Genomic DNA, 11,865 nt, shown 5'->3' with positions numbered 1-11,865 from the left:
ACACGCAACCTCCCCTTCGACAGCTTCAATCATGATGTCGGGCAGGTCCCTGGGCGGCGGGCGAGTGCTGGGCAGCGGAAGGAACCTGTCGCCGGCACTGTCGCCGCAGCCGCCTCCGCAGCACCGGCGCAATGCGAGCCTGCTCTCGCCCTCCGAGAGCTCCGTTTCCCTGAGCTCCCAGACGTCGAATAGCCCGGCGAGTACCGCAGAGACGAGAGAGGATATCAGCAGCAAGGTGCTGTTGGGCTCGACGGAGGGAGCCGCAGCGGCAGGCGCCTCAAGCAGGCTGGTGTGCCCGATCTGCAACGAGGAAATGGTAGGCGCTGGAACAGGACTTCTCGAGGCCATGCATGTATACTAACGGGCCCCAGGTAACATTACTGCAACTGAATCGGTACCTTCACTCTTCACTCATTCCTACACTATATCCTACTCGCTAACCTGCGCCAGACATCTCGACGACAACCACCAGAACCTCGTGGAAGAGGAGCAGGATGAGGTGAAGACATGGTTCAAGACGCAGATGACTAAAGCAAAGAAGTTCCAGCCACTCGCAGTCCTCAACCAGAAGCTTAAAGGCCTCGACGTATTTGAATCTAACGATGCGCCCACGCCGCTTCCCTTTTCAAACTCCACCAGCAGCGCTGTTGCCTCTCCCGAGCCCGCCCCCGCTCGCCGAGATCCTGATGAGGAAGTCACCCGAACACATTGGCAACGGCCAGGATATCGTGATGTTTGCTCAGACCCGACCTGTGGGCGACCCATTACCGGCTCACAGATGGCGCTGGGTGGGAGCAATGTTGCGGTGAACTGCAGGAGCTGTGGGAGGCTATTCTGCGAGGACCACACTATGTACCAGATGAAGCTATCGCGGCAGGCCAAGCATGACCCGGTGAGGGGTTTTTGGTGTAGGGTGTGCGAGACGTGCTACAAGTCAAGAGAGGGTTACAACGACCATCACGGGCTTGAGCGCAACCATTTCGACGAATTCGCAAGTATAAGAAGGAAGAAGGTAGACAAAGAGTACATGGAGGTCAGCAGGCTGGAGAAGCGGCTGACAAAGTTGACGCAACTTTTGGCAAATCCCCCTCCACCGGACGAGAATACCAGCTCAGGGGGCTTCTGGCCACTGTCGAGTGCGAAAGCCCAACGCAAAGCCTTGGAACAGTCCATAATCACGTGGGAAGAAGACGCAAAAGTATCGAATTGTCCGTTCTGCCAGCAGGAATTCTCAAACTATACCTTTCGAAGGCATCACTGTCGGATGTGTGGGCGTGTTGTATGTGGGGATCCGCGAACGGCGTGTTCAACAGAGATTGGGTTGAATGTGGCTGCAGGTGAGTTCTTGTTGACTTCTCTTGCCAAGTCTGCTGATAGTATTAGCAACGAACAAAACCGAGAAGGCCGCTCAACTAAGCGTCGATATCCGCATGTGTAAAGACTGCAGTCACACACTCTTTAGCAAAAACGACTTTAGTCGCGAGCTAGCCCACCAACCCACAGACCAAAGGGCTTTTGAGAATTTAGTTCAGTTCGAGCGAGGGATTCGATTACTTCTTCCCCGGTTTCAAAAACTTCTTCTTGCCCTACAGGACCCTGAGCATCCGCCCACCCCTGACCAACTTCATGATGCTACAAAGGTGCGCAGAAGATTGATGGATGCTTTCAGTCAGTTCGACAGCGCCGCTCGCAGGATTCGAGACTTGCCGACCGAATCACCAACTCAGAAGAAGCTGCAAAAGGCGGTTTACCAGCAAGCGTACAGTTTCTTGAGTTTGCATATGCTTCCGCTACGATCGTTACCTAAGATACTTAAGCATGCTGCGCCACACGGCTCGAAGGTCAACGGTCGCCCAAACGGAGGGGGTGCTCTTGCGGCAATTAAATTCAACGATATTGAAGCAGGCAGCGTTGTCAGCAGCAGTAGCGCTGTATCTGCGATGGAGGCGGAAGAAAAAGAGCTCCGAGAAAGGGCAATAATACTCGAAGAGCAGAGATTCATGGTGAGCGGCATGGTCTCGGATGCCACAAAACATCGCAGATTCGACGAGGTGTCGAGTCTCGCGCAAAATTTGGAAGACTTGAATAAGGAAATTGATCAGATTAACGGCCAGCTGGGTCAGTTGGATTTCGCGAGCGCATATCAAAGAGATATGGCAAGTCCACAGCCGGGGTGAGAGTCGAGCGATTCGCAGGAAATTTGAAATTATACGATACCCACGATATCTTCTATGCAGCCATAAGGCACCACCTGCAGGAGAAGGCGCGTATCTACGTTTACCTCTGCACTGCACGTGCTGGACCGAGACGTCAGATGGCTAGGGAAGAGCAGAGGAGATGGCCGCCAAAATATTCTCGGTGGTCGACCACGGGTCAATTCTATTGGCATACGCTATGGTTCGAGCATCATCTGGAGAGGAGGAGAAGAAAGACAGGGTAGATGCCTAGATGCACTAGCACTGCAGAGTCGTAACATGTAGGATAATCAGTAGCCGTGAAACGCTGGATGCTGACACTTCGGCCCTCCGTAAACGAGACATTCACCTCGTTTGCAAAGTCGCCCCAAAACTTTGACCTGAGGTACTAGTCACAATGCTTGTACTTGCGGTGTCCTCACATCAAGGGGAAACTAGTTTTATTTGCATTGATTTTTGATTGTGAGGAGTTCAGATGCAGTATCTACAGATTTCTGGTACCACACAACAACGCAATCCATCGACATTCCCCACATATCAACTGAGAAACCGAGACATTCTTGGTCGCGATAGCCTGGCATTCTAATGTAAGCCCGACCTAAACTCTCTTAGTTATAATAAAACTCGGAGTGACATCACTACTGTGGCGCCATTTCCTATCCACTCGGAACCCTCAGAAGCAGCACGGAACATGGAGACAAGATTGATCTGCTCAGACCCCTCAGGCCTTCATACAAAATTTGGAATTCCCGAATAGTCTCGTTTCCTGTCCTGCATCAGCGCAATCATTAAGCATGGTCCTGGTTCCGATACATGCTCCTTTTGTATGCGTAATCTGAAAATTGTGGGTGAATGGTCGGAGGTGGAGATTGGGGGGCTTGGAGGTCTTTGGGAAGGAAATATTTGCACAGTTGCTAGGGTTTGAGTGTGTCGCCTGGCAAAGCGCACATTTGACATAGTCGCCGAACGGAACGACGAAGCGTCTGTGTCCTTGAACTTCAAAGCATGCACTGCCAGCTCTCGGGCACCGATTGAAGCTGATCGTTCCGCACAGTGGGATTTGGTCTCCAGTATCGTAACCAGCATCCACATTATTCAATCGCAACCGGTTGGTCCTCCCTGTAACTTATTCAACGTAACCCAATTCGCAGACCACCATCGGTTGATCCCGAATTTTCACGTGCTAATGGCTAAGGTTAGTTTAGTTGTTCCCCAACTAGCCCCAAGTGCATTATTCAGTCTCTTCGATTAAGAAATCTCCGAGTGGGCTACATGTAAAGGATGTGAGGTCAGGATGACATTTATTCAATCGAACATTAAGGACGAGCATTCGTAGGTAAGTTGAGTACTCTAGAAAGTTCTAGAATATTGTATTGCATGAATCAGTGATCGAAACGTAGGCGGCTGGTACATCGTTGCCAGAGCTTCTCTCCGCAGCTTTGATGCGTCCACCCCATCCTTCTCACCCACTCTTCTGAGTCTGCTGATATATCCGAGCGCACACTCTGTTCCTCCAGCATAGGAGTCTTCTAGATGATGTGAAGAGTTTTCACAACTGCATTTAAGAGTGGATGCTGAGTTTGGCGTTGTCAGGGGGGAGCCACAGAGGCCATTTCCACGTGCAGGAAAGACTTTTCAATATCACGACACGTTTTCAATTTCGAAACTAAACACCACCTGCTTCCCTTGAGCTACCGGAGAGGTCGCGCTTAGCACGAACGAGTGGGCAATGTGCAGACGCTAGATGTGGCTTCATCACTTCTTTATTTCTTTGATAAATTCTACCGGGGAGAGAGTCCTACCTTTCCAGGGCGCATTGCTTAGATTTATTACAACGAGGCTAGACTAGTCTATCCTCGTAAAATTAGCTAGCGATATACAGAGGTTGAATTAACGATCAGACGACAATAAAGACGAATGCAGCGAGGACACTCTGCACTTGCAGCCGGAAGACAGTGCCTATAATCATCCACCACATGTGCGACATGAGGGCATCCAGTCTCGGCATAGCATAGCCCTGTCCATATAGTCTTTCCGTGCAGCTTCTAGAAAGCGCCCTTTCCCACTTCCATAGACATGACGTGGGGAACCCTTACCCCACAGTTTGGCTCTGATGGGCCACTTCACACCCACTCCTTCGATCCATTCAATTGGAAACAAAATCACCTGTTTCTAAAAGGGCCACCGGAAGAATATATCATTGTAGCTTTTCTATTGAAAGACATTCGTTGGATTTTGGGGCACGAAGTCCTTATAGGAAGGTGGTTACAAGAATCGCAAACGCTCGTGATCGCCAAGCACCAGGAACAATCTATTCCAATCCAATCATGCAGCGCTTATCTGCGGCGACATCTAGGGTGGCTTAGCCTTATAATCCAAGCTGCTCCTGCCGGATATTTTGAAAGGTCTTGGGTCTTCAATATATATTGGTCAAACCTGCAAATTTCTCTGCGCTCATCTACGAGCGTCGGTATCAACCGTGCTTCCATATAGTAGACCACACCTTGTTGTAATTTTGGATACTGTGTACGTGGTGGGGAATTATGGGTAGGGGTAGGAGAAGATGTGGCAGGAATAGTTGGATAGTTGGAGGGAAGGGTGGTGGTGGGAGGTGAGGTGAGAGAAGTGGAAAGAACGGAGAGAGATATTGCGCACCTTCCAGATGTTAGTGGTCAGAAGGGGTATAAGAGCTTGCCACCGCTACATTCGACTGAACCTCTGCAGCCTACTACACATCAATCTTGCAGATATACATCGCAACTCACATCGCTCTCGCTCTCGACCTAAACCAACCATACGTCCACATCTGCACCCTACGAGAACCCACCTCTCACCACCAACGACGGCCAAAATGCGTTACACAGCTGCTTTAATTGCTCTCCTCGCCACTGCCATGGCCACCCCGACCCCAACTACCTCCAACATCTTGCAAATGCGCTCCGATCTCCGCCGCTCCGACGCTTGCATCATGCCCACGCCTGGCAACAACTGCGCTGGCGCCACCATGAAGGATGTCATTGTCGAATTCCCGACTGGTATTGCGAAGGACAAGCAGACGATGATGATTGGTGCGGTTAAGAATGCTGGAGGGACCATCCTCTATGACTGGAATGATTTTGGGTAAGTGCAGGCTTTCTTAACCTAACCAAGTGACTTGTTTTCTAACGGATCGGTTTCCCTTCCTTGGCTAGTGGACAGGTTCTTGGGTACGAATTAACAACAGCCTGCAACTGCATTTGTGATTTCGTAACCCTGGTTCCTCTCTTTCTCTGCCTTTTCCTTTCCGTCGCTCGTACCAAATACGGCGGTTCAAAGGCTAACGACACCCAGATTCTCCGCCTACATCCCCGAGCAAGTCCTCACCCTCATGAAAGCCCACGGCGACACCTTTGGCATGAAAGTCTTCGACAACGCATGCGCCGAGATCCCGTGGTGTGGCGAAGCTCCTTGCTAGGTGGAGACAAACTCTTTCTCCCCATGATCGGTACTCGGAAAGTTCCCGACGGTCGATGGTCCATACATTTGTGCATGTGTACATATGGGATACGGTTCCTAGGATTTGGGAAAATGATGGAGGTTTTCTGGTTGAGGGATGGGATGATGCCGATGTGTGCCCGAACTTTCGGCTATGCATTCGGATGGGGGTTTCATGATACCAAAACTCTTCTCTTCTCTTCTTCTAATCAAAAGTTTGGGCTCGGCCTGGCATAGGCGTCACATTCTCCTGTCCTCTTCTCCTCTGTCTTTCGGTGACGTGACTCAAGCTGCACCCGCACACCCGACTCTCCAATTACGAAGACTTCAGCTCTTCAAATATCTCCTGCTATTCCAATACCGCCGGCTCTCCAGAGTTCCGTTTATTCTATGCTATACCATCGGCTATATAGTAATACTCGCCTACACCATTGTGGATCTTGCCCTCCCTGCATCATTCACCGCCACCCGCAAATACCAACCCACTTATTCCAGACAACGTCTGGAAAAGGTAGTTGAAAAAGAAAAGTGTTGATTCCTGTGCCTTGTTTTTGCGGCTCTGGAACTTGGTTACTTGGTTACTTGGTCACTTGGTCACCTGAATCCGCGTAGTGTGCGCCTTTTTTGAAGGCCTCGATCCTGATTGGTTGAGCCGATTTCGGTACGATCAGTACGTCACGCTGGTGGGGGTGTGGCCTTGGGGAGTATTGTTTGAGGGATATTGGGTGGGATGGTTGGTCTAGATGGATGGGGAGAGGGGAAGAGATGAGATGAGATTAACAGGGAGAGCTAGTTTGTGCCTTCAAAAGCGCTCTTGAGTGGTCCGGAGATTAGTCCCGACTGTCTTTATCGACAAGCTCCCTGCTTTCAGAAGTTGGCTTTTTCAATTCGGCCACTAAAGGGATGATATGGCTGGCACTAGTGGATTGGGTGGGCGCATATTTTGTTAATACTAGTCGGCCGGTTCATGTATAGATCATCTACCCTAACCAGCGTCATCTCTTCACAATTGACCCGAAAGCGCGCCACCATACCTTCGTTCCTTTCACCTTCGTTGCCTTTCACTATATTTGAAAGATGCCTTCGACTGAGCTTTTCCCCACCCACGACACGGGCGTACTGAGGTTAGCACTCATCATAGCTGGCCTGTGTCTCGCAGTCCTTCTCACAGGAATGGTTCGTGGATGCACCGCAACCCGTCCATAGTAACTGACATACCATTAGGACCAAACTATCCTGGCGACTGCTGCGCCAACGATCAGTGATGATTTACATGCTCTAGACGACACTGACTGGTGGACGAATATCTATCTCCTCATGCCAGCAGCTTCCAAATGTTCTATGGCAAACACTATACACTGTTTTCGATGGAGTTATCTTATATTTGTGCCATCGCTTTGTTCGAGATAGACTCTTTATATGCACACTAGTACCCAATTCTACCGCTCTGATCTTTGGCCGTGCGATAGCAGGGTTAGGGGCGTCCGGTATCTTCTCTGGCGGAGTTTTTATTACCACCAAGCTCATACCTCTAGCCCACAGGCCCGCTCACCTCGGTATCATGTCAGCTGCCTGAGGCGTCGTAGCTATAGCCGGCCCTTTCATAGGCGGCGCATTGACGGATCGATCGACGTGGTAGTAGTGCATTGGCACCAATCTTCCTATCGGCGTATGCACGATCATGATTTGAATATTCCTGGTGCCAACACCTTCGGAAGCATCCATCAGTTCATTGGATATGAAAGAGAAAATCGCATGGTTCGATATCCGCACAGTCCTCACGGTCGCAGGCTTGCTCTGTTTACTTTTAGGTCTCCAATGGGGAGGCGGAATATACTCTTGGAGCAACGCACGATTAGTGGCACTGCTAGTCCTCTCAGTGGTGCTGCTTGTCGCATTTGCCAGATGGCAACTTTGGGACCGATCCACAGACTCCAGAACCATTCCGACTACTATAAGTGGGAGCCGAGACCTCTAGCTTGCGGCAGGCTATGCGATAGGACTTACTAACAGCCTATACGTTACAATTCTATACCTACCGTTCTGGCTCCAAATCATCCGGAGCAAGAGCCCTCTTTCTTCTGGAGTTTTACTCGCCCCTACTATTGGAGCTTACATTGTTGGCTCTGTTGCTGGAGCACTGACAACGGCCACTGAGTACTACAACCCTGGATTGATCTTAGGATTTCTTCTACTCATCCTAGGTGCTGCTCTCTTGACTAACTTAAACCCAACAACCCCGACATCGAAAGTCGTTATCTCCGAGCTGCTATATGGATTCGGAGCTTTTCTAGGTTTTTGGACAACCTAGCTGCATTGTCCAGGCACTCATTCCGGAGTGCGATGTGCCGATTGGAGTCGCCTTTATAAAGTTGGTATAGAACCTGAGTGCTTCGGTATCCGTGGCGGCCGGACAGAGTGTATTCAAGAACAGCCTGGTCTGTCAACTACCCACTACGGCACCCGAAACTAACAGGAGTGGGTTTTTGCAAAGAGATGCTGGAAACATTCTCAGCGCAATACCTTTATCAGATCAGAGTAAGAGACTGGGTGCTATCAGTGGTGTGCTTGTCAAACCTTTTATATTACCCTTGCAGTATCATGCACGACCTGGTTCGGAGCTGTAGGCGTACGCTGACAATCTATGAAGGTCGCAAAAAGCTCAGCTGACGAGAGTAACGACTCTTCTGGTACTCAACCTCGGCCGACTGAAACTAGAGATAAAGAAGCATAGCAACAGCCACTTTGTCTGAAATGCATTTGTAGGAATTATCGCACGGTTAGAGCTGATGGATGATAGAGGGCATATGAGGTGCGAGTCGTCAATCAGGTGGCAAGAACCAAACTATTCGATTGAGCAAAGGTGTAAGGTCTGGTCTCAGGAGTTTGAGGGGGCTCCAAGCTAACTATACAGTGAAGGACTAAAATAACGCTAGTCTAAATAAAGAAGACCGCTAGTACCAAAAAAGTGACTACCGCTGCGCTGACTCGTATTGAGGCGAAGCACTACGTCATGTGACGTCGTTTCGCCTGCTCTAATTGTCACGTGTGACAGGAATGCGTCGTGTCGAGAGGAGCAATTTATTCAAGATAACAGTTTGGGTCACTCAAATACTATTGTAACGCCAATGATTTCACCTAGCATGACTCCAAAGCAGTGAAGTGGACATAAAACAACACCAAGGTGTTGGCTTTCCGGCACGCTTCCATCGCGTGCTAGGATATGCTAAGAGAGAAAGTAGCACAATAGACCCGTCCATTTAAAGACTTCATATAATTAGCCATATTCGAAGAAGGCTACCAATAATCCACAGATGCATCCGCACCTCAACTGACAGCATTCCCCTCAGGCCATTGATCGGGTCCTTGAGTCCATTAGATGGTTGTCGGGGGTGATGGGCACATATTTGAGCGCATTATTTGTGAACAGTGTGCTGCACCGTATACCGTGATTCAAATGCACAGCCTAATTGGAGCGTAATTATGTAGAAGACAACGGCCATTTAATTCATGCCCTTGAACGGCATAACTGAGCGTTTTACAGCTTCGCCTCTCTAGCGTGCCCCGTCCAAGGAAGGATAGTTTCCCCCTCAGCATACACACAGCATTTTAGGCGCCAGAGGATACTAATAGGATTCGCTTGCAGGCCATGAACCAGTCTCAATTGACGTCGGCATTGCCATCATCGGAGTGGGTCCAGCAGGCCTCACGGCTGCTGCAACGCTTTCGCGTCAGCTATCGAAATGCCACGACCACTCGTATGCGCCCAGTGCATGGCTGGATCACAAAGACCCGAAAAACCTCCGCGAAACTTGAGGAAAGCAGATACTAGAGAGATACGAGACCATCCAGTTTGCCGACATAGCAGTAGCATCGATCAAGAAGAAGGACGATCCAGACTTCAAGATCGTAAATGAATAGGACAAGACATGGTTAGTGAGGAATATGATTCTAGCGATTGGCTCGAGCGAAGAGCTACCTGAGATCGAAGGCTATGCTCAATTGTGGAAAAGAAAGATGTAAGAGACATACGACAAAAATCTTGCAAATCTATGACTTACATTTTAGAAAACTTCCATTGTCTTTTCTGTCTTGGATATGAATAAAGAGGGGCGGAGTGTTCCGGCGTTCTCACAGTTCCGGCTCTCGCCATGATGCCAGTGGATAACGTTGCTCTGCTCTCGAAAGAAGTAACGATCTTTACAACGGATCTAAGGAGGTTGCTCAGCAAGTCAAGGCCATGGGAACATGCCCTCCATTCAAAATCGATTCACGTGACATTACCTACTTGGCTGAGGGTGATGGAATCGTTGGGGTTGAATTCACTATGGCAGTTCCAAGCAAGTGTCGTTCTTGGCTCATAATCCATTGACCGTGCTTCAAGGCCCTTTCATCTAGCAACGCGAACTCAGCATGTTACTTACGGGAGACATCCAGGCAGAAGCTCCGGCATATTAGACTAGCTGTCGTGGTGTATTCGTGGCGGGCGATTGCATCTCTGCTTTCAAAGTTGTTCCTCACGCGATCCAGAGTGGAAACTTTACGGCTGTTGAAGCTGCAACCCAGCTCCAGGTAGAGAAGTACAATCATTTATCAATGGTCTAGTTCGAGTATATATATTTTGAATAGATCAACTGTGGTATACTGGTGTACCCTTGACCCAACCTTTCGGTTTGCTGCAGTGCCACTAAAGTAAATTAGCATGCTTAGGACAGTACCTCGCAAGGCTTACTTACAGTATCAGTTTCGGTAGTGTTTTCAGTGCCGTTTTTCTGATCAATACTTGCGTAAACCGTCCAACCCTCCTCCTCTAGAGTTTCCAAAAGCACAAGCAACAACTCTCGCACCTTCATCGTATCCGTCCCATTTGAGTACCAGGGTGAGCCATGAAGTCTGATTTCATACACGCCTTGCATGTAGATGGATTGCTCTTTCACCCAAGACTGGTCGATCTTGGAAGCTACAGCCCCGCAAATCTCAGGTGGTACTAGTAAAGTCAGTAACTGTAGGGGAGATGGGAGGGCGCTAACCTACGATCAATGAAGCGAATCCGATCTGTCTTCGAGAAAGCAACGCAACCCCATTCACACTCCGCTGGCGCCGGGATTTGATGCCTGAAGAGCAGAGTATCCTTATCCCTGACGCTCTTGCTCACGTCGGTATTGAGCGTCAATACCCAGCCCATCGTATGCAGCGTACCCAGAAGTGCGCACACTAATCTTCTTGCTTCCATAGCTTCATCGCCAGCCCCGCGCCACGGGTGACCCATCGTTTTGAACTCGTAAGATCCGGCGTAAACGCGCTCGCCTTGAATACCTCGCTTCCATGTCGTCACGATGGTCTGACGGCAGGTATTCACAACGTCTGGAGGGAATCGCAGGAAGCGTAGTCTGTCTTCCATATGGAGAGATAGAGAGGCGAAGCGCGTCTGGAAGCCAGGTATTGAGGGTCCTCCGACGGTGTATGCTGGAAGAGGAGCGACATTGGGAGCTACCGGTAAAGGCTTCTCAGGTAGGGATTTATCCATACTTGGGCGAGGCGATTTCTCTTTCTTGTCAAATAACATTCTAAATACGAATATGGTGGTGTTTATAATCAATCTTAGAAGCAGATGTAGCGGTAGTTAATTGATTTGTTGCTGGATGTGAGAATTGCGAAAGTCGCAGGTTCTGCGCCTTTTGAATAAAGTCGAAGGATCACTACGCCTCCGCCTTCTATTTTGGGGGCGACTCATGTCATGTCATAGCTTTTCCGTTTTGGTAATATCTCTGGCCAAGAGTCGGCGATGGGGCGGGACAGTGTGGCTTAGAGCGCATGGACCACTTGTGAAGTCTGCCTGCTTAGCTGATGACGTATCTCCTGCCCTACCAATCATGCGAGGCCTGCATCGGTCAACTTGCCGCTTGTCTATCGCCGGTTAGCACGTGTATCTATCTTCTCTTGCCAAATACACTTCCCTATTGAAAGCCTGCATCTGTGAATTTAACCATTTAAAATTATATATATTTATGGTTGCAGTTACAAAGCTCTCCGAGCTTCAACACCTGCTTGTTGTACACATGAAAAAACTGCTACCTAGCCCCCTCTTAGGCATATAGAGACCCGTAAGTACACTCCTTCAGCAATCACCTTAGGTCCTAGTATCCTTGGCGCTCCCAAAAGCTTGACAATTTTTCATTGTAACGATCCGCTGTTA

The 11,865-nt window shown here is 49.4% G+C and overlaps 4 protein-coding genes across 4 annotated transcripts; 3 read left to right on the top strand and 1 right to left on the bottom strand.

The window, feature by feature from the left end:
- Window positions 1–31: 31 nt before the first annotated feature.
- Window positions 32–2,177, top strand: BDR25DRAFT_219206 (uncharacterized protein; the record flags this gene model as incomplete). The annotated part of the gene is made up of 4 exons (XM_033684954.1): window positions 32–316; window positions 372–394; window positions 451–1,337; window positions 1,384–2,177. 4 exons carry the CDS (start codon window positions 32–34, stop codon window positions 2,175–2,177), a joined length of 1,989 nt encoding a protein of 662 aa, XP_033549695.1.
- Window positions 2,178–4,753: 2,576 nt separating this feature from the next.
- On the top strand, window positions 4,754–5,857 carry BDR25DRAFT_341657 (uncharacterized protein). The gene is made up of 2 exons (XM_033693625.1): window positions 4,754–5,315; window positions 5,526–5,857. Exons 1-2 carry the CDS (start codon window positions 4,858–4,860, stop codon window positions 5,647–5,649), a joined length of 582 nt encoding a protein of 193 aa, XP_033549694.1. The 5' UTR covers window positions 4,754–4,857; the 3' UTR covers window positions 5,650–5,857.
- An 889-nt stretch (window positions 5,858–6,746) lies between these two features.
- Window positions 6,747–8,296, top strand: BDR25DRAFT_324151 (uncharacterized protein; the record flags this gene model as incomplete). The annotated part of the gene is made up of 8 exons (XM_033692146.1): window positions 6,747–6,845; window positions 6,894–7,005; window positions 7,100–7,225; window positions 7,256–7,304; window positions 7,398–7,627; window positions 7,658–7,920; window positions 7,964–8,014; window positions 8,051–8,296. 8 exons carry the CDS (start codon window positions 6,747–6,749, stop codon window positions 8,294–8,296), a joined length of 1,176 nt encoding a protein of 391 aa, XP_033549693.1.
- Window positions 8,297–10,299: 2,003 nt separating this feature from the next.
- Window positions 10,300–11,196, bottom strand: BDR25DRAFT_219429 (uncharacterized protein; the record flags this gene model as incomplete). The annotated part of the gene is made up of 3 exons (XM_033684964.1): window positions 10,300–10,356; window positions 10,406–10,656; window positions 10,704–11,196. 3 exons carry the CDS (start codon window positions 11,194–11,196, stop codon window positions 10,300–10,302), a joined length of 801 nt encoding a protein of 266 aa, XP_033549692.1.
- Between the last annotated feature and the right edge of the window lie 669 nt (window positions 11,197–11,865).

The sequence above is a fragment of the Lindgomyces ingoldianus genome (assembly GCF_010093535.1).
Source record: "Lindgomyces ingoldianus strain ATCC 200398 unplaced genomic scaffold BDR25scaffold_10, whole genome shotgun sequence".
NCBI lineage: Eukaryota > Fungi > Ascomycota > Dothideomycetes > Pleosporales > Lindgomycetaceae > Lindgomyces > Lindgomyces ingoldianus.
Note: the sequence above shows the minus strand (reverse complement) of the source record. Positions and strands in the feature narration are given on the sequence as shown.